Source organism: Ptiloglossa arizonensis, chromosome 8, assembly GCF_051014685.1.
Source record: "Ptiloglossa arizonensis isolate GNS036 chromosome 8, iyPtiAriz1_principal, whole genome shotgun sequence".
NCBI lineage: Eukaryota > Metazoa > Arthropoda > Insecta > Hymenoptera > Colletidae > Ptiloglossa > Ptiloglossa arizonensis.
The window spans coordinates 4,099,974-4,116,607 of record NC_135055.1 but is presented as its reverse complement, the minus strand read 5'-3'; the positions used below and the strand labels follow the sequence as shown (position 1 = coordinate 4,116,607).

Sequence of the window (16,634 nt, the reverse complement as noted above, 5' to 3'; positions counted from 1 at the left end):
ATAATTACCTAAGCATTACCAATCTATTGTGATTTAGTAGAGTAAGATTAAGAATTTATGTTTTATATATCAGTTGACAACAAGATATCTATAGTCTTGTAAATGTTAAATTATTTAAAACAATAAAATATAATTTTATGTAGTTTTGAGACATAAAAAACAGTGAATCATCAATTTCGTACACAGTAGACCAACTGATACATGATTAAATTTATATATTTATTTATTGTATTGCTGTATGATACCGTGACAGATTATTATGAACAAAGAAATTCTAACACAGTTTTACAAAATTATAAAAATTTGTTATAAAGCACTACGTCGTTTAATAGAAATAATATTTTCAATAGGCCAAACATAAGATACGTATAAACAATTTATAAATGCAGTAAATGCAATAAAAAACATTTTTTTATTGCAATTATCACGCGAGTCTCATACCAAAGAGATTAGTGTTTTATTTATTCACTTTGTTAGCAAGTTGTATGTATCATTTAAGAAATGTTATATAACGTATTATTTGCTAAAAACAAAAATAATAAATGTATTCAATAGTTTCTTCCTTAAATAGTCATGAGCGGAGAGTTATATATTTTAATTATAGCATGTAATTTTAGTTTATTTCTTAAAAATTACCATTAATGGCAAGAAAAATATTGGTAGCATACATTTAATGTGCCATTTAATTTTTTTTATTGTTTGTAGTAATCGATTTTAATTTAATTTAGGGACCAATGTAACAACGTTTTATATCAAAATTAAACTTTATTTACTGTTATGCATAATACATGGTTATTTCTATACAAATAAGTTCTATTTCTTCATTGTTACTGTTTTCTTTTTGTAGATTATTTTAGATGTTATAAAAAGAACGAATTTGCTTTACAGCTGTAAAAAAGTAATATTTATAATAGCTATTACCTCCAAAAATTCGAATGTCTAAATGCAATATTTAATGCCGTTTTGTTATGAGTACAATATTTGCATGCTCGAAATCAATTTAAGTTATTAATATTGCAATTTTACTTTAGTTTACTCGAAATGCTTTCTGAATACATAATATTTTGACCATTAAATAACAATGCGTCACGACAGATTACCTACACCCGTATTGAAAGAGATGTATAACATACATCTACGATATTTTGCAGTCATCCTTGGATTTTATATTAAGATCAGTTTGAGGAACATGAGTAGTTGCTGTACTATTTCTTGTCGTTTGTGAATCTCCTGTATTCCAATCCTGTCTCACTGCAGCATTTGTAGGCTGTTTGTTTGGAGATCAAAAAATTGTATTAATTTAATTAAACATTACACTTCAAAGCTACTGTTGTACAATGGTATAAGAAAACACTTACCATTGGTCTTTCATAGTTTTGAAAAATTTCATCTGATTTAATAGTTCCGTTTTTCATCCATGACCATGCATTTGAATCCTTTAGAAGTTATTGTAAACATAATCACTATACTAGTTTTGATTTATTTGAAGATACAAATTAAAACAGAATTTTCTGCACAAACCTTTACATAATTCAAATTTGGATATAGCACGTTCTCCGAAATAGGATATTCTGGAGCACTAGGTAACTAGAGAAAGGGTCTTTTTATTATTTGTTTTAACTTATTTTAAAGTATAGAATTACAAAGTACAATACCGGCATTATTGGATTGGAGGAAGATTGCCCAGTAAGTACTTCCATTCTTTGATATGGCCCACAGTTAGACTATTATAAAAAAAAAACAGAAACACAAATATATATAAATAGCTGATAAACTAGTTCAAATAATGAAAACTAATAATCAATTAAATTCATAATTATCTTACCACCGGATCTAGTGTTTGTGGATGTATATTTAAGTTCGATAGACTTATGTTTGTCTGGAATTAATAAAAACAAGGATATAAATGTACAAATTATAAAATGAAAGGGCAATATTATTACTTTGCATATAAAAAATGGAAAGCTTTACTTTATGCATATTTGTGTTGTTTGTATATTTTTCAGTATTAGATTTACAAAACATCATGTAGTGATTATATTCACCACATTTCTTGCATTTTAATCCCCAAGCAGGACAAGCTTTAATAGGATGGTTCTGATTACATCTCCAACATTTTCTTTTAAAATCTGCATTTGATGACTGCTGATTTTGTTTAATTTTCGTTGTATTCTTCTTATTATTATTAATAGTAGTAGTCGTAGTAGTAGCAGCAGCAGCAGTAGCAACAGCAGGAATAGTAGTAGTAGTATTACTAGTAGCAGTAGAAGTACTAACAGCCCTTTCAACATTTTTATCATTGGTAATATATTTTTTTGAAGTTTCATTTGTTTCTTTTTTCATACTCATGTATCTATTATAAGTTGATACCAATTTTAACAAATCTAGATTTTCTATTTCAAACAGTATTTTACGAAGATTTTTGTCCTTTATCTCAGCCATTACTTTGTCTCTAATTAGACTGGACGTTATTTTTCCAAAATTGCAAGTTGTTGCCTTTTCCTAAACAGTAAAATAGTACAATAAGCAATTAAAAAAAATATTAAAATTTTCAAGAGCGACTCACTTTTAAATCATCGATAAAATTCTCAAGGGTTTCTGTTCTTTTTTTAACCCTAGTAAAAAAATTATATCTTTCTATAAGTTCATTTTTGGGAGGCTCAAAGACACTGTTAAGTTTTTCTACTAATGTATGTATATTATCTGTGTCTTTTGAATGGCTAAAAGTAATTTTATTTATAGCAGCTTGACCAAATTCTCCTATGTGCTGTCTCAATAGATAAGCTTGTACATCTATTGATTTTTTCACATAATTACTGGCTTTTAAATATATAAAGAAATCATTTCTCCATCTCTTCCAATTTTCAGTAATATCCCCTTCTCCTGATAAATGTCCTGGAGGTTGCACATATAATTCCATTTTCACAACAGCTTACTAAATTTACACTGGAATACAATATTTAAGAAAACTTATTCATTTTCACTTATCTTATTGTTTCATTACAGATAATGAATAGTATCAAATGATAAAGAACTACGTGAAGTATTGTACACTTTTATGAAACATTTGTAATATTACATGTCACTTTTATCTACGTTGCAATTAATTCATACAAATCTCAAACAAATGATATCAAAGACTTTAAAATTGATCGTTAAGAACTGAAAAATTTCAACTGAATTGCTTGTTTTATACATACTGATTGTGATAAGGGTATTCCCCATCCGATACATTATGAGACACGATGCATGAAATTTGAAACGTGATCATACTTAACGATTTCATACCAAACAACCTATTATATTAACAGGTAAGTTGCATATTTCGTTACACTCTTATCATATTCTTCAATAAAATTGTGGACTGAAACGGTTTTAAAAATAATTTTTCTAAAGCGTTCAAAAATACTTACTTTTTTTACGTTAATTAATTGCTTCGATAATTTTGTATAGAGGACTCGTAAAATTTTGTTTTGCTACTACGCAACTCTAATGCCTTTGACACACGATGTGTAAGGAAGGGGACAGCCACTATCGTACAGTGATGCCACAATTCTAGACGAAAATTTTTACGACCTTCCTACAATGAGAGTGGTAAAAGTGGGAAAATTATCTTTCTACGACTCGACGCATGCGTGTTCGACGCATGGCGTAGTAACGAAGAGGCGTGTGGCCATGTATGACCCGTACTGTTAGCCGTTGCGCAGTGTATAATGTAGTATTACCCTATTTTCATTTCCTATCGAAGAAATTTCTAGAAGTTCTTCTCACCTGATATCACTGCTACGGTATTAGATAATACCGTAAATTCTCCTACTACTCCCAATTAGCGATACTGTAGATGAAGTTGGCTCGTGGTCATTTAAACGATATCAATTGATAAGGCTGATTATATTGACATATGACATGTAGATATTGACCAAGCGAATTTCCTTTACAGATACAGGATAGGCAAAATATTTGCATCGAGCGAAATAATGGGTGAAGTAAAAAGTTTTGAGCGTTTTTTGTTGGATGGCTTTAGTGAGCCGTATCTCATGATATATACGTTGCATATTGTCATTCTATACTGCGACTTAAAGGCGACATAACACTTTAAAGAAAGTTCTCTAACAGTTTTGTGTCTAGTGAATGCAGTTGTGGAAAATGTTGATAAAATCATGGAAATCGCCGCGTCAGACCGGCATGCGAGCACTTATTCCATTGCTCAGAAATTGAAGATTAACTAGTAAAACCCTTTGGAATCATTTGCATAAGGCTAGTCTCAAGAAGAAGCTCGATCTTGGGTGCCACACAAATTGACGCAAAAGAACCTTTTTGAGCGAATCGTAACGCCGAATCTTTGCCGAAGCGTAACGAAATCGATCCATTTTTTAAGCGGATGGTAACTGGGGATGAAAAATGGGTCACATACGAGAATAGGCGAAAAAGATGGTGCTCTAAGCGCGGTGAGCCAGCCCAAACGATCGCCAAGTCCGGATTAACGATCAAGAAGATTTTACTGTGCGTTTGGTAGGATTGGAAGGAAATCCTCCACTATGAGCTGTTTCCATCGGGCCAATTACACAATTCGGACCTATACTGTCAACAACTGATCAGATCGAAGCAGGCGATCGACGAGAAGTGTCCAGAATCAGCCAATAGGAAGGGTGTTGTGTTCCATCAAGATAACGCCAGGCCGTACACATCTTTAACGACGTACCAGAAGCTCCGAAAGCTTAGATGGGAGGTTATATCGCACCCGCCGTATAGCCTAGATCTGGTACCCAGCGATTATCATCTTCCCAAGCATTTGCAAAATTTTCTTCATGGTAAAAAAACTGGTCTCAAGAGAGACTTATGAAAATGTCGTTTTTTACCAATAGGAATTATGAAATTGCCTTCGAAATGGAGAAAAGTTATTGAACAAAATTGGGCATATTGATCTGGATCCGAAAATTCAAACTTTGTTAATTTCATCGTCGAAATAAATAGAAAAACGCTCAGAACTTTTTACTTTACCTAATACTATATGGGAGTAATAAACCGCTACGATCAAACAAAATGTATATGTAGGATACAGAAATGAATTCTAGAGTTCGACTGATATTTACTGATTTTGCACTGATTATTCTTCAACGTTGTCCCTTTTGAATAAATGTGACTCTTCAGTTACGAGGAACGCACACTTAAGGCAGGAACACCGTAGTATGTTATTATTTGTACACGGTATGTTATTTAAAGTTACGAAAAGTTAACGAAATCGATGAATTATAGATTTAAGGCTATAGAACAGAATAAAGGAAATCCTAAAAAGTACTAAACATACAAATATTTTATAGCGATTATTATTTGTTTTCTTCAATTGTAAGTAGATGTTATTTTCACAAATGTATTCAAAGTAACGATAATTTTATTTACTTTTTGTAGAAGTATCTTTTTTTATTATATGTTATGTAATAATAAATATAAATCAACCTTACTTTATACCTGTGTAAAGTAATTTAAGAAAGAAATGTATGGTCTACCAATGGTTGACAAATGGTAAACAATTTTCAGTGATCGACTGTATGTATTTACTAGGACAATATGTTTCTAAGTTAATAACGAACGAAATGAGGAAATGAGTAACATATGTCAGTCTGAAAATTGGAGAGTTTCATTAGGAGTGCGTAACAATCTGTTGTATAACGACATTCCATATATTCCTATGTTAGTAGAAGACATTTCTACACATATTTCTTTTGAGGATCACCAAGAAAATGGTGTTAGAACAATACAAACATTGGGAGAGCTTGTTCCAAAAACTGAAGCTTATGCAACACTTCTATCATTAACACCAGGAATTAATTCAGAATTTTCTGTCAGTTTTAAATACTTAAGTATCCAGGATATATACGTGAAGAATTCAAACAAGACATATTGTGCAGTATGGGTAAATATTGTTCTTTATTACTAGTTATTACTAGAATTACTGGTGTTTTTGTAAAAATTGTATATATAAAAATTTAATTTGATCCCTAATCATTTTTACATTGTATTCAGGAAAAGTATACTGTGTTTAAAGTATATGGAACTTTAAACACTGAAGAATCAGGATATATATTAGAAACTACACACTTAATACCGGTACATGATATTATTGGTACATGGAATATAATGACTCTATTAATTACAACAGCACGTTCACAATATCGACAGTAATTAATATATCATAATCATTTAAAGCATGTGAAATTAGCAAATATTCACATGTGTTGGTTTTATTTTAGATATTACCGTACTCAAGGACAAAATAATATGTTGCAATTGCAATGGGATAAAATGAAAACGGAAAAAAAACGTTTAGTGAAGGAACAATCTTAATCAAATGTACATTGTTTCAAATATAACATTAAATTGACATTTTTGTTAGTAATAGTATATGATATGTTAGTATAGTGTATAATATGTAATACGTTTTGTATATGTAATAATATATACGAGTTGTAGTGTATATTGAGTCAAGAATCTTATATAGACATGTTTTTATAGACTATTAAGTTTTTAGTGCTTGTGTAATAACATTATAAAAATATTAAAATATTCAATTTTCTATAATCTTTGCGTGACCTGTTAATGTTTAGAAAAATTAGATTTCTTGCACTTTGAAGCAAAGTGTCCCTTTGATTTACAGTTAGTGCAAATAGCATTACTTGCTAGACAAACTGACCTATTTCTAGAATGAGTTAAACCGCAGAAATCACAACATAAAACTTGGAAGCGTCGACATGCCCAAGAAAAATGGTTTACATTTTTGCACTTAGTACAAATTTCGTTAAAAGCAGGACATTGTTTCTTGAAATGAGCACCTCCACAATTATTACATTTAGTAGTGAAAAGCAATGGACATCTCTTCTTAAAATGATTCCATTCATTGCACTTTGAACATTGTTTTCCTAATGCTGGACATATATTTGAATCATGGAGATATCCACATCTTTTACAATTATTTACAAAATTACTCTCATAGAATGACCAAATAAATGCAATTTCCTTCAATGTTAACTTGTTAAAATTCGATAAAAATGTGAATGTTGGTAATAGAGTTTTGGCAGCTTGGGTAAATTGGGATTTATCAATTTCACTTGAGATTTTTAATTTGATCAATTCTTCTGCATCTTCAACATCTCTTTCCACAGTCATGGACTGAAAAATGTGATCAGATAAATATTTGATACAATAAAACATCAAGTTTCTTATGTTTACCTTTAAGCTATTTATATATCTGTAAGTATTTTCACAAGATTGTCTTCTTTTTGTGGCAAAAGTACAGTACATATCAAAGTTGTTAAGTAATATATTTATATCCTCTCTTTCATTTGTAGAATTAAACGAAAATGTACTATAAATATCTTGTCCAACTGGGCCCATCAGATTCAATAAAATATTTCCCCATCTGTTCTTGTCGGAACAGTTTTTATTCTGTAATTGTATAAATTGGAAATCTTTTTTCCATGAGAACCATATTTTGAAAAATTCATTTTGTGATAAAATCGGCGGAGGTGGCTTAATTGTTGAAATCTTATTTACATATAGAATTTTTTTCTGTGTTTTTAGACTGTTTGAGTTACCTATAAATATGGAAAATTTTACTCAAGAAGAATAAATATAGAAAAATGTTTCTTTGTTATTGAAATAAATATTTACCCATTTTTTCAATGTTTATTGTATAATCTTTTAAGCACGTTACTTAATTATAGCAAATATACAATTATTTTTCAGTTATGACTATTGGTATTTAATCTCACAAAACAGTGCATGAAACCTTTATTTCTAAAATTTATTACGTGGCTGCATACTAATAACCTTTTGGAGAAAAAATACTATAAGTTAAAATTCACCATGTTACACAAAATTACCTAATTTTAGAAGTAGAAACACTTCTTTACTGTACTTCGATTTTTGAATGAAATCATATCGATTAAATTTATTTATTTATTTATTTTATTTATATTTCCAATTCATAATTGATTATATCTTGTCGATACGATCGAGTCGTAAATTGTGCTACAGATGATACATAGGGAAACAATAGGAGTGTCTGTGGTATGAGTTTATATTACACAGGAACACAAAAGATTGCCATGGATCAGGCGTTTCCGTGGCAACACCACTCAAATGAATAATCGAAGTTCTGATATACCTACCATTGTCAACATCGTATGAAATCGCTGATCGTCGTTCAAAGAACACGTTGAACTTGTTATGCTGTATAAGATATCTACTGTTTGAAGCAATAAATTGTTAAGAAAAATTGATCTTGTTTCTCGAGAGCCTGGACGAAGATGTCTCTATCACGGAGAAGAATTAAAGGCATCAGATGGACAATTCAACGGAAGGTCAAACAATAAAAGATGGTCAAGTGAAGTTCAACTTCGATCGAGACCGGAAGCTACATGGATACTAATTACAGAGCAAACATCAGCAAGTGGTTGCCGCTTTCTGGTGGTATTCTGGAGAAATGGTTCGCCGAGTCCTCGACGCTTAACAAGAGAATGGGCAACCTTGTGGAATGCATAGCCTTAATCATCCAGGACATTACAGACACACAGGCTTCTAATCTGGAGGTGCGAAACTAACTTCCCATGGCCATGTTGCCGGCCTGGTTTAGTTTCTCATTATCAAGCGGCTTGGATCCGTGAATACTCGAATACTCGAATATTACAATTAGTTTGTTTTGGGGACAAAGGGCTTTTCTTTCAGTTATCAGTCAAATCGGAAAGTTATCGTAGGTTTTTTTTTATCAATTACTCGATAAATGTATTTAGTGTATTCTCAAAATATTTGTAATGACTTTCCCTGCAGACACGGAAGTAAAATTTTTTTATGTAAACTTGCACTATTTCTGACACTGTTTAATAAATGTCCGTTTAACAGTGACAATTTGGGAGGTATTCGCCTGTAAACGATAATACATAATTCTAGTGTTTCTTTGTTTGTCAAAGAAAATATTTGAATCTATAATTTTGCCAATGTATTCGTTCCACTTTGAAGAAGGTTTGCAAATTTTCACACGAAAAGGAAGTTTAATATGAAAAAGGTTATAGCCTAGAACGTAATCTGTGTTTATTGGGCACCCGTTCTATTGGTTCGAACAAACGATTGGAAAATATTTTTAATTGACCAGGGTGCCTGTTTTATCTCGATACGGTGGAATATTTCACGAAGGACCAATGATATCAAAAATATGTTCTGAAAAAGATCGTTTGGCATGAAAATAATTTTTCCAACCTCCTCCATATTAAACATTTGTAAGAATATTTTTGCGATATCATCAGTTGCTCGTGAGATATTCCACCATGTCGAGATAAAACAAACAATTATTCGTAGAAAAATTCGAAATAACAAAATGATAGCGCGCAATGTGAGAAATATCAAACTTTCGTGGCATTTTGTATTTCTAATTTGAACCACGTAAATGGATGCATACAGTATATCTGTATAGAATTCAATTTATACATTATATGGAAACATTTCTCTTGTCTGCTTCAAAGATAGGCCATTTACCTTCACATAGCCTACAGTACGTGCGCGAGAAGATTACATTTGTAGTCATAGTGGGTTCTAATCAGTCTGGAATCATTTTCTTAGGTGCGAAAAGTACGTGCGTATATCTGTCGTGTACGCGTCTGGAGAGATCGCTCTAGAACGAATAGGACCTGCCATACCTCTAGACGCAATCTCATCGCACGCATACTATACTTCAAACATTTTTGGTTTTGTTCGTATTTCGAATTTCGTTATGATATTTCACGCGCACGTTTGATGCACTACATACCTATAGAAAATTTAAAGGAAAGATAGTTTGAACTATCGCTATTTACTGGTGTTTGTTTGTATCACGGTGTTAGGTGTACCAAAGTGTCGCAAACGATCTGGAGGAAGTGGTGGAGGAGTACAAATCGGTCAGCTCGGTTACCCTTAGCGCTCATTCGATATACAGGTACAAGATGCGCCATTTTCTGACGGAATTGAAGCGAAAGTTGAACGTTCTCGCCAGGTTCACTCGCAACCTGATTACCGAGATTGTTGACTGCAAGACCGAGGAGTTGCTTAGACTCATCTTCAGGTAAGTCATCTTACAAGTAACTCACATCCGGAGTATAGTCATTCGTTTCGTTTCGATCGTGTTGATTGCAGATTGGTGAATGTTTATAACGATTCTCTGGATATGGACATCGATGTTTCGGATTCGTCAACGAACGTGTTCCACAACGACAGCCCGTACATGTTAGAACCATTAAAGAAGATGTCTGTCACGAGGATATTACAGGTAGGTACTTAGAGGAGACTAAGTGTAACTGTTAACCTCTGGGGTTTGTTATACATTTCTTTCTACCTTAGGTAACCCATTTAAAATCTTTTAGAAGACTTATATCGTATACAGTACGCGCGCGAGAAGATTGCGTCTGAAGTTTTAACGGATCCTATTTGTATATATTCCTTGGATTTTATAACACTTGGAACTTGTTGCGTTTACAAAGAACGTTTTCCCACTTGAAGAATCTCGCAATACCTCACAATACCAACGATTTAGGCGATCACGGGAGAGAACACTAAACATCATTCTATCGTATCTTTCTTAATTTCTAAAAATAAGTTCTAATCGTATAATTGGGCAATAAAGAAAAGTTTCTCCGGGTCTGATATGACCCATACGTGGTATAACAAGGTTTAATGTTATAACGATTTCGTACAGCGGCACTGGTTACATATTGTGAGACTAGAAACTCGAGCCTAGATCATGACAGAGATTCAGGATCGAGTCTATAGTTATTCGAAACATTGATGCATATATCGAATTCGCAACAAGAATGCGTTAAGAACTTTGATCGACGATTTATACTGACGATTCACGCTGGTTCTAGATACTGGCAAAAAACAAGGCGGAGGAGTCTTGCCACGAGCTCATCGATTGCCTTCTGGCGAATTACGAGCCAAGCGTGAGAATTGATCCTGCGACATCGTTGGTCGGCGATGGCGACGGAGATGCTTCGGAGAATTCCAGCGTCGAAATCTACCGGTCAGTTTAGTCAAAACGAACCGTTTATAGTAAGTCCAGCGTCGATTATTTTTTCTTTTCTTTCTTTCTCGAACGGGATTCTGTCCCCGACGGTATTGTTCCTGCCTCGTGGCGGCCATCCCGCGTTTACGAAGAATTGATTCGCAGAGCCCTCACGAGACACTTAACGCCGCCGGTCGAGAGCGCCACATCGAGGACCGAGATGGAGATGTCGAACGTCGAAAGCATCCAGACCCTGGTCAACACTCAGAACGAGCAAGTCCTCAGGCTGCTGAGCGTCGTCCAGGACGTTTCTCCACGATTGTTGGGCAACGACGCGCTGAAAACCGTGAAAGGTGGTGGTGAATTTATGAAAAACTTCGTCGGTATACTATGCGTTGCTGGAAAGATGACGAGAGGCGAGAGGAGTGACCTCGCCGACCCCGCCTAACCCCCCACTTTTAACTCTTTCGAAGCCCCCTCCACTATCGCACCGTTTGTGTCGTACTGTTTCGTTTTGTTTGGGTTCATTCCCCCTCTTTGTCGGGCGACGCGATTGGCAGAGGATGAGAATCATTATAGCTAATCATATACGTAATCATAAATCGCTGACTGGGGGGGGGGGGGGGGGGTAAGAGAATGGGGGCGGTCTCACTCTTCAAGCATAGAGCGTTGAAGGCATTGGAGTAAGAGAAGGCCACGAATTGCATCGTCATTCTAATGCTTTTAATGTCCTATGCATTATGAAGGAGGGAGACGACCCCTACCGTACTATTTTCTTCCACTCACAGTCAGCGATTTAGGAAATAAAATTTGACCACGCTGGTCAAAGGTAGCTCTCACTGATTTTAATAAAATTTAGTAGGCTCATAGGTTTAAATGTCAATCGTAACCGGAATTGTAGCTGCGAATAGTCAACCAGTTATGAAAAAGATAAGTGTAAAGTTTGGAAAAATCGTTTAGGTATATTTAAATAGTAGAGCATCCGTATCAACAGGAGATTGGTAATATTTTAACACGAAATGTTCGTGGTGTAATGTACATTGCCTTCATTGTTTCTACGACAAATTTCATCCATATTCCTACACTTGCCTTCCTAAACTTGGTGGGAATGCTGTACTACTCAATTGTAGCAGACAGCTGTCTAATGCGATCAGCAGACACTAATCACAGATGGGCAATAGTTCCTTCGAATGGAAGCAACATATAGAGATCCATTTGATCGAGCAGTTAAATTTCTATTCGTTGATTGCGCGATATTTCATTTCATAATTGAAATTCAAATTTTTATTCAAATGTAAATCTTTTATTTGCTGCTCAAAATTTTCACCTGGATAAAAATTCTGCCCATCCTCGATTATAGTCAAACGACAAACTGATTATAAGAGCAAAAGGTTTCTTAATTAAATTGTGAAAGTGTATGCTCGTCAGGTGAGACAAGACTGAGGAGCAGTGCCATGAAGAAGGTAAAGAATTACTACCAAGAGGTCGCCTGGGGCGCGTTATCCGGCATCTTGGATCACGTGGTCCTTTGGTGGTCCCCGGAAGCGCTCGCCACTCATCACAGTCACGGAGCGCAGCATCTCAAGGACTGGCTCAGTCAGTTCGTTCAGAGGAATCGAGGTAAGGTGCCTCTTCGACGGTTGTCCAGGTTTTGTTGCGTGAAATGCAGGTACGTTTGTTGAAATTTCAGTGCCGCCAACCGTGAGACCTGCGCTACAAAATCTCTGTGACGCTCTTGGCTATCATGCCACGATCACCGCCTGGGATCACCTCTTCAGGCTGGCATACACGTCGGCGTTCCAGTGTCAGTCGAGAGCCTCGTCCACGGAGGTCAGTTGCACAATAAGCCAAATACTTTGCGATTTGATAATCTAATTTCTCTCGAGTCCTCTTAAAGTGAAAATTTTCGAACGAAAACCGATGCTCCTTTGATAATGTCCCTTCGGTTGGGTTCTCACTATGTGACTTAACGTGTACCGGGTGAGTTAATAAGAATTATTAACTTATATTTTCAAATTTTCTGAGGTATCGAGGTAATTTGAATTTTTTAAAAGGCTTTGTATATTTTTTGTTTATATTATAATGACTTGTTAGTCGCTCCTGATTTAGAGTGTAAATTAAAAATTAGATTCAACTTCTAGGGTGGTAGCGATACCGGTCAGAAATTCGCCGAGTTGTTCCAACTGCTTGTAAGGTTGAGTAACGAGTGTGAGGCAGGGGGTGAATGGGTGATCGGGGCACCGTTGATGGAGTTACCATTGACGGAACAGATCGTTGTTCTCCATCGATTGGATCACTCGGTACATACTGCGAGGCTGTGGATAGTGCAGGAGGCGAAAATCATAGCCCACACGTGGGAACTGGACGTGTTCTTCCTTCTGGTAAAAGGTGACATAGTCAACTGTCTCGAGGAGCTTTCCTATTTAAAGGTACAACACGCGTCAAATTGTTTGCGTTCCTTCTTCGTACAATCAGAATAACTGTCACAATGTTTGTTTTGCAGCTAGCTGATCACACAAACGCGTTGTCGACGACAGACTCCGTCAGTGTCCAGGTATACGTATGCGCGAAGATGAGAGCGAAAATTGTGTCCGAGGTCAATGCCAACGTTGATTTACTACAAGTATGCAACGGTCGTTGGAATTTCTGAGCTTTAATTCGTCGTGAAAAATGTTTTTTTAGGATAGTTAAACATCCTTTGTTTTTACGCTGGGATAACGTCTGGGCAAAGGAATCAGGACATTATTAAGTGGTTGCTCAACGTTATTGAAAAGATTTGGTCACTACGCTGCTTCGTCTATTCTTGAAAATTTGTATTGTTTTTTAAATAAAAGCTGAGAAAATAAGCTGATACGGTATAAAAGTGAGATTCTAGACATAATTTACAGTAGGGAAAGTGAGTTTGAGCTGCCAATTGATTCCGTTTCAATTACAAATCTCTCTTGAGCATCGAATGCAATTCCTTAATTAACTTAAATTTCTCTTTTTAATAGAAATGTTCCAAGGTGTGTATAGAAATACTTGCGAAAATTTGTCGCGTGGTCAGTTTGGCGAATCTTCATATGTGCTTCCCACGGTCGAGTTATTGGAGGAAAGGAGGTGACGTTGCCCCAGTTGCCGCTAGTCTCTACGTGGAAGCTTATTTCGGTATGAAAATCGTTTTTACGTACTTCCAGTGACAACGATTCTTGCCGCTTGAGGGGAATCGTGGCTTATTTCACGTCTAACCCTTTTCTTTCGCGTTACATTGCTAGTTGTCGCGCTGGAACGGTAGATGGCGTTCCTGCAACGGTGTCACGTTGTGCACAAAATTATTGTATCGTGTTATGTTCAACAAATTTTTTTCGTTGGCTCGGTAATCTATTGTAAATTTCAATTATTGCGAAGCTGTTAACAGAAGATTGTAAGGGGATTTGTGTGATTTTCCCTTCGCGCGGCTAGAATTCGTGTCACCGGAGTGTATGGTGCACGCGCGAAGAAATAGCATCCGTAGTTACGAGACTTGCCGCGAGAGGGTACATCATACCTATTCTATCGGTTCACTAAAAGCTCGCATTCCGTAGAAAAGGTGCTGTTGCCGGTATTGGAAGTCATTGAGGACCACGAGACGTCGAATATGATCCTCAAAATTATGTGCGAAGCGTGGCTCGACTACATATACCTACATCGAATTAAATTCAGGTAAGGAAGTCTCTGACACTTCTGATGGCGCTCAAAGGGCAAACATCGGAACAAAACAGAGCAGCAACCAGTCTGTTACCGAACCGTGGTGTGTGAAGGTCGGAAATATTTCAGCGAGTACGGAGCGCTACAATTGCTAACGGACTTCGCGCACGTATCAAAGTGGGTCACGAGCTGCTCGATAATTTCGCAGGAAGTGAGGGATCATCTTCTGAAGAACGAAGTCCTGCGACGCTGCGAGGGTGTGGGACGACTACTTCTGCGACATCCCGGCGAGGCTATTTCTATGCGCAAACGATTGAGTACGAAGCGAGTAAGAAGCGATTCTGTTTTTATTTTTTCCTTCTCTGTTTATCCTTTCAGCGAGGAGAACAAACGAGCGTGGTTCACCCGAATCACCAGGTTTGGAACGCATGCCAGCGGAGATGTACGTTCCGAATCAAGAACAATGGCTGGAGCTTCGGGCACCTAGAAGATATACCTTTTGCTGTACGGAGTGAACGCACGGAAGTGGGGAAGGGGATTGGTTAAATATTGGCAAATACCTGAGTGTGTACCAATAAATATTTGCTACTAAATCGGCAGAGAAGTAACAACGTAAACGTGATTGGAAACTGTTACCTGGGAAAGTCTTCTTTTTCACAATGAGTGAGGATTGCATCTGACGATTGTTCAACTCGTTTTTCAATTTACATTTCCCTCGTTTGTCTCTAAAGAGCACGCTAAGTATATTTACAAATATACACATAAAATTGAAGAAATCTTAAAATTGCTTAAGATTAGACTTTGGGTCGAAGTAGTGGTTCAATGTAAATTGTTGGAGACTAAGGTGCTGCCTCCACTCTGTCCTTGTGACCGAAAGAGGTTAGCTAGCAAGGCGAGATGTGCGAACGTAACGTGGCTCCGCTCGTGGACAAAGTTCGAACTAAAATCACGATCCCACGCGACAAACACTCCGTGTGGAACAAACACCATTGGTACAGGCACGTTTAAATTTACGTAATATTCTATGTTGATTTCATAACGCGTATTGTAACGAAATAGAAGAGTTCGAAGTATAGTAAGACTCCGGAAATCGAAACGTAAACGTAAGGAAGCTTTTTCGAATTATTCTTTATCGTTAACTTAAATAGGGTCTATGTTAGAATTTTATATTTTCGTGTCTCGGGGAAAAAAATAATCTAAGCGAGTCTTGAGTTGCTCACATGGGAATGTGGCTTAAGGTCATCCAAACTGTGCTTATTTCTATAAGATGACACACTTCAAACCCTACAACCTAAGCCTAAGCCTGATGTATCTGGCGCGAATGTACCTTCAACCCCAATTTTTACGATCGAATTTGTAGTGGAAGCAATAGGAAAATGAATTTTGTTTTATCTTTAGCGAGATTAATTTTCAACAAAAGATCACTGATCGTATTTCGATCACGTTCGAGGTTATGTATCGATGTCCAACCGCAGTGTCATAGTGACGTATTACGTAAACGCGTGTAGGCCAATTCTACACGCACATTGCTCGACAATGTTGAGGATCCTATGGAGTATTCACGAGATTTACGCGGCTGCGAAGCCCGTCAAGGGGAGGAAGCCTTTTACTGATCATGGCGCGCGTATTATGTTACCCATCTGCAATACGAGATAAAGAATTGGCGACATAAGGCCGAGTGTACGACGACCCCTTGACTTGGACAGTGACGTTTTCTGTATGCTGCAACTCGTATGCAGCTAGCGATGAAACGATCGGACGTCGTTTGTTCGAAAACGACGTTCAAATTGTTCTTTTCTTTCGTGTATTGGGAAGGCACCTTAAAGAATAACTGAGTAATCAAAACGCGTAATTAAAGGCGCGGGTGTAGCGAGTGCGATTCGATAATTACTACGTATACGAAAAGTGGGCAATCAACGTTCAGTGACTTGTTGATTACGTG

At 36.1% G+C, this 16,634-nt stretch overlaps 5 protein-coding genes across 11 annotated transcripts; 3 read left to right on the top strand and 2 right to left on the bottom strand.

Annotated features, from left to right (window-relative positions):
* Nucleotides 1-751: 751 nt before the first annotated feature.
* On the bottom strand, nucleotides 752-3,556 carry LOC143150232 (uncharacterized). Of its 3 annotated transcripts, XM_076318355.1 has the most exons (9): nucleotides 3,414-3,556; nucleotides 2,567-2,946; nucleotides 1,972-2,502; nucleotides 1,826-1,879; nucleotides 1,656-1,724; nucleotides 1,522-1,587; nucleotides 1,359-1,436; nucleotides 1,105-1,267; nucleotides 752-888 (listed from the first exon to the last, which is right to left on the bottom strand). In XM_076318355.1, exons 2-8 carry the CDS (start codon nucleotides 2,918-2,920, stop codon nucleotides 1,136-1,138), a joined length of 1,284 nt encoding a protein of 427 aa, XP_076174470.1. In that variant the 5' UTR covers nucleotides 2,921-2,946; nucleotides 3,414-3,556; the 3' UTR covers nucleotides 752-888; nucleotides 1,105-1,135. The 3 variants fall into 3 exon arrangements, with proteins under 3 accessions (XP_076174470.1, XP_076174468.1, XP_076174469.1); XM_076318353.1 differs by lacking the exon at nucleotides 752-888 and having other exon boundaries at nucleotides 895-1,267; XM_076318354.1 differs by lacking the exons at nucleotides 752-888; nucleotides 3,414-3,556 and adding an exon at nucleotides 3,201-3,387 and having other exon boundaries at nucleotides 895-1,267.
* An 838-nt stretch (nucleotides 3,557-4,394) lies between these two features.
* LOC143150642 (histone-lysine N-methyltransferase SETMAR-like) lies at nucleotides 4,395-4,924 on the top strand. Its single transcript, XM_076319091.1, has 3 exons — nucleotides 4,395-4,448; nucleotides 4,517-4,811; nucleotides 4,866-4,924. The coding sequence occupies exons 1-3, from the start codon at nucleotides 4,395-4,397 to the stop codon at nucleotides 4,922-4,924; spliced, it is 408 nt and encodes a 135-aa protein (XP_076175206.1).
* A 151-nt stretch (nucleotides 4,925-5,075) lies between these two features.
* Nucleotides 5,076-6,569, top strand: LOC143150234 (uncharacterized). Of its 5 annotated transcripts, none has more exons than XM_076318360.1 (4): nucleotides 5,076-5,208; nucleotides 5,563-5,914; nucleotides 6,025-6,179; nucleotides 6,252-6,569. In XM_076318360.1, exons 2-4 carry the CDS (start codon nucleotides 5,603-5,605, stop codon nucleotides 6,343-6,345), a joined length of 561 nt encoding a protein of 186 aa, XP_076174475.1. In that variant the 5' UTR covers nucleotides 5,076-5,208; nucleotides 5,563-5,602; the 3' UTR covers nucleotides 6,346-6,569. The 5 variants fall into 5 exon arrangements, with proteins under 5 accessions (XP_076174475.1, XP_076174477.1, XP_076174473.1 ...); XM_076318362.1 differs by having other exon boundaries at nucleotides 5,091-5,208; nucleotides 5,539-5,914; nucleotides 6,025-6,124; XM_076318358.1 differs by having other exon boundaries at nucleotides 5,091-5,208; nucleotides 5,539-5,914.
* Nucleotides 5,920-7,769, bottom strand: LOC143150233 (uncharacterized). Its single transcript, XM_076318356.1, has 3 exons — nucleotides 7,669-7,769; nucleotides 7,228-7,592; nucleotides 5,920-7,167 (listed from the first exon to the last, which is right to left on the bottom strand). Exons 1-3 carry the CDS (start codon nucleotides 7,670-7,672, stop codon nucleotides 6,595-6,597), a joined length of 942 nt encoding a protein of 313 aa, XP_076174471.1. The 5' UTR covers nucleotides 7,673-7,769; the 3' UTR covers nucleotides 5,920-6,594.
* A 648-nt stretch (nucleotides 7,770-8,417) lies between these two features.
* On the top strand, nucleotides 8,418-16,385 carry LOC143149794 (coiled-coil domain-containing protein 142). Its single transcript, XM_076317432.1, has 13 exons — nucleotides 8,418-8,588; nucleotides 9,873-10,090; nucleotides 10,162-10,294; nucleotides 10,890-11,044; nucleotides 11,192-11,379; nucleotides 12,455-12,646; nucleotides 12,717-12,856; nucleotides 13,168-13,455; nucleotides 13,530-13,649; nucleotides 14,020-14,173; nucleotides 14,590-14,707; nucleotides 14,822-15,009; nucleotides 15,071-16,385. Exons 1-13 carry the CDS (start codon nucleotides 8,418-8,420, stop codon nucleotides 15,205-15,207), a joined length of 2,202 nt encoding a protein of 733 aa, XP_076173547.1. The 3' UTR covers nucleotides 15,208-16,385.
* Nucleotides 16,386-16,634: the final 249 nt, after the last annotated feature.

Bases quoted from the DNA above. Each gene is read 5' to 3' on its own strand.
- LOC143150232 (XM_076318355.1), bottom strand. From the start codon at position 2,920: ATGGAATTATATGTGCAACCTCCAGGACATTTATCAGGAGAAGGGGAT. The intron at 2,503-2,566 runs GTGAGTCGCTCT...TTTACTGTTTAG, and splicing joins ATTTTATCGATGATTTAAAA to GAAAAGGCAACAACTTGCAA. The intron at 1,437-1,521 runs GTTTGTGCAGAA...TAACTTCTAAAG, and splicing joins CAAATTTGAATTATGTAAAG to GATTCAAATGCATGGTCATG.
- LOC143150642 (XM_076319091.1), top strand. From the start codon at position 4,395: ATGAAAAATGGGTCACATACGAGAATAGGCGAAAAAGATGGTGCTCTA. The intron at 4,449-4,516 runs GTGAGCCAGCCC...TGCGTTTGGTAG, and splicing joins AAGATGGTGCTCTAAGCGCG to GATTGGAAGGAAATCCTCCA. The intron at 4,812-4,865 runs GTAAAAAAACTG...TTTTACCAATAG, and splicing joins TTTGCAAAATTTTCTTCATG to GAATTATGAAATTGCCTTCG.
- LOC143150234 (XM_076318360.1), top strand. From the start codon at position 5,603: ATGAGTAACATATGTCAGTCTGAAAATTGGAGAGTTTCATTAGGAGTG. The intron at 5,915-6,024 runs GTAAATATTGTT...CATTGTATTCAG, and splicing joins AGACATATTGTGCAGTATGG to GAAAAGTATACTGTGTTTAA. The intron at 6,180-6,251 runs GTAATTAATATA...GTTTTATTTTAG, and splicing joins GCACGTTCACAATATCGACA to ATATTACCGTACTCAAGGAC.
- LOC143150233 (XM_076318356.1), bottom strand. The intron at 7,168-7,227 runs GTAAACATAAGA...CACATTTTTCAG, and splicing joins GATATATAAATAGCTTAAAG to TCCATGACTGTGGAAAGAGA.
- LOC143149794 (XM_076317432.1), top strand. From the start codon at position 8,418: ATGGATACTAATTACAGAGCAAACATCAGCAAGTGGTTGCCGCTTTCT. The intron at 14,174-14,589 runs GTATGAAAATCG...CGCATTCCGTAG, and splicing joins CTACGTGGAAGCTTATTTCG to AAAAGGTGCTGTTGCCGGTA. The intron at 15,010-15,070 runs GTACGAAGCGAG...TTATCCTTTCAG, and splicing joins TTCTATGCGCAAACGATTGA to CGAGGAGAACAAACGAGCGT.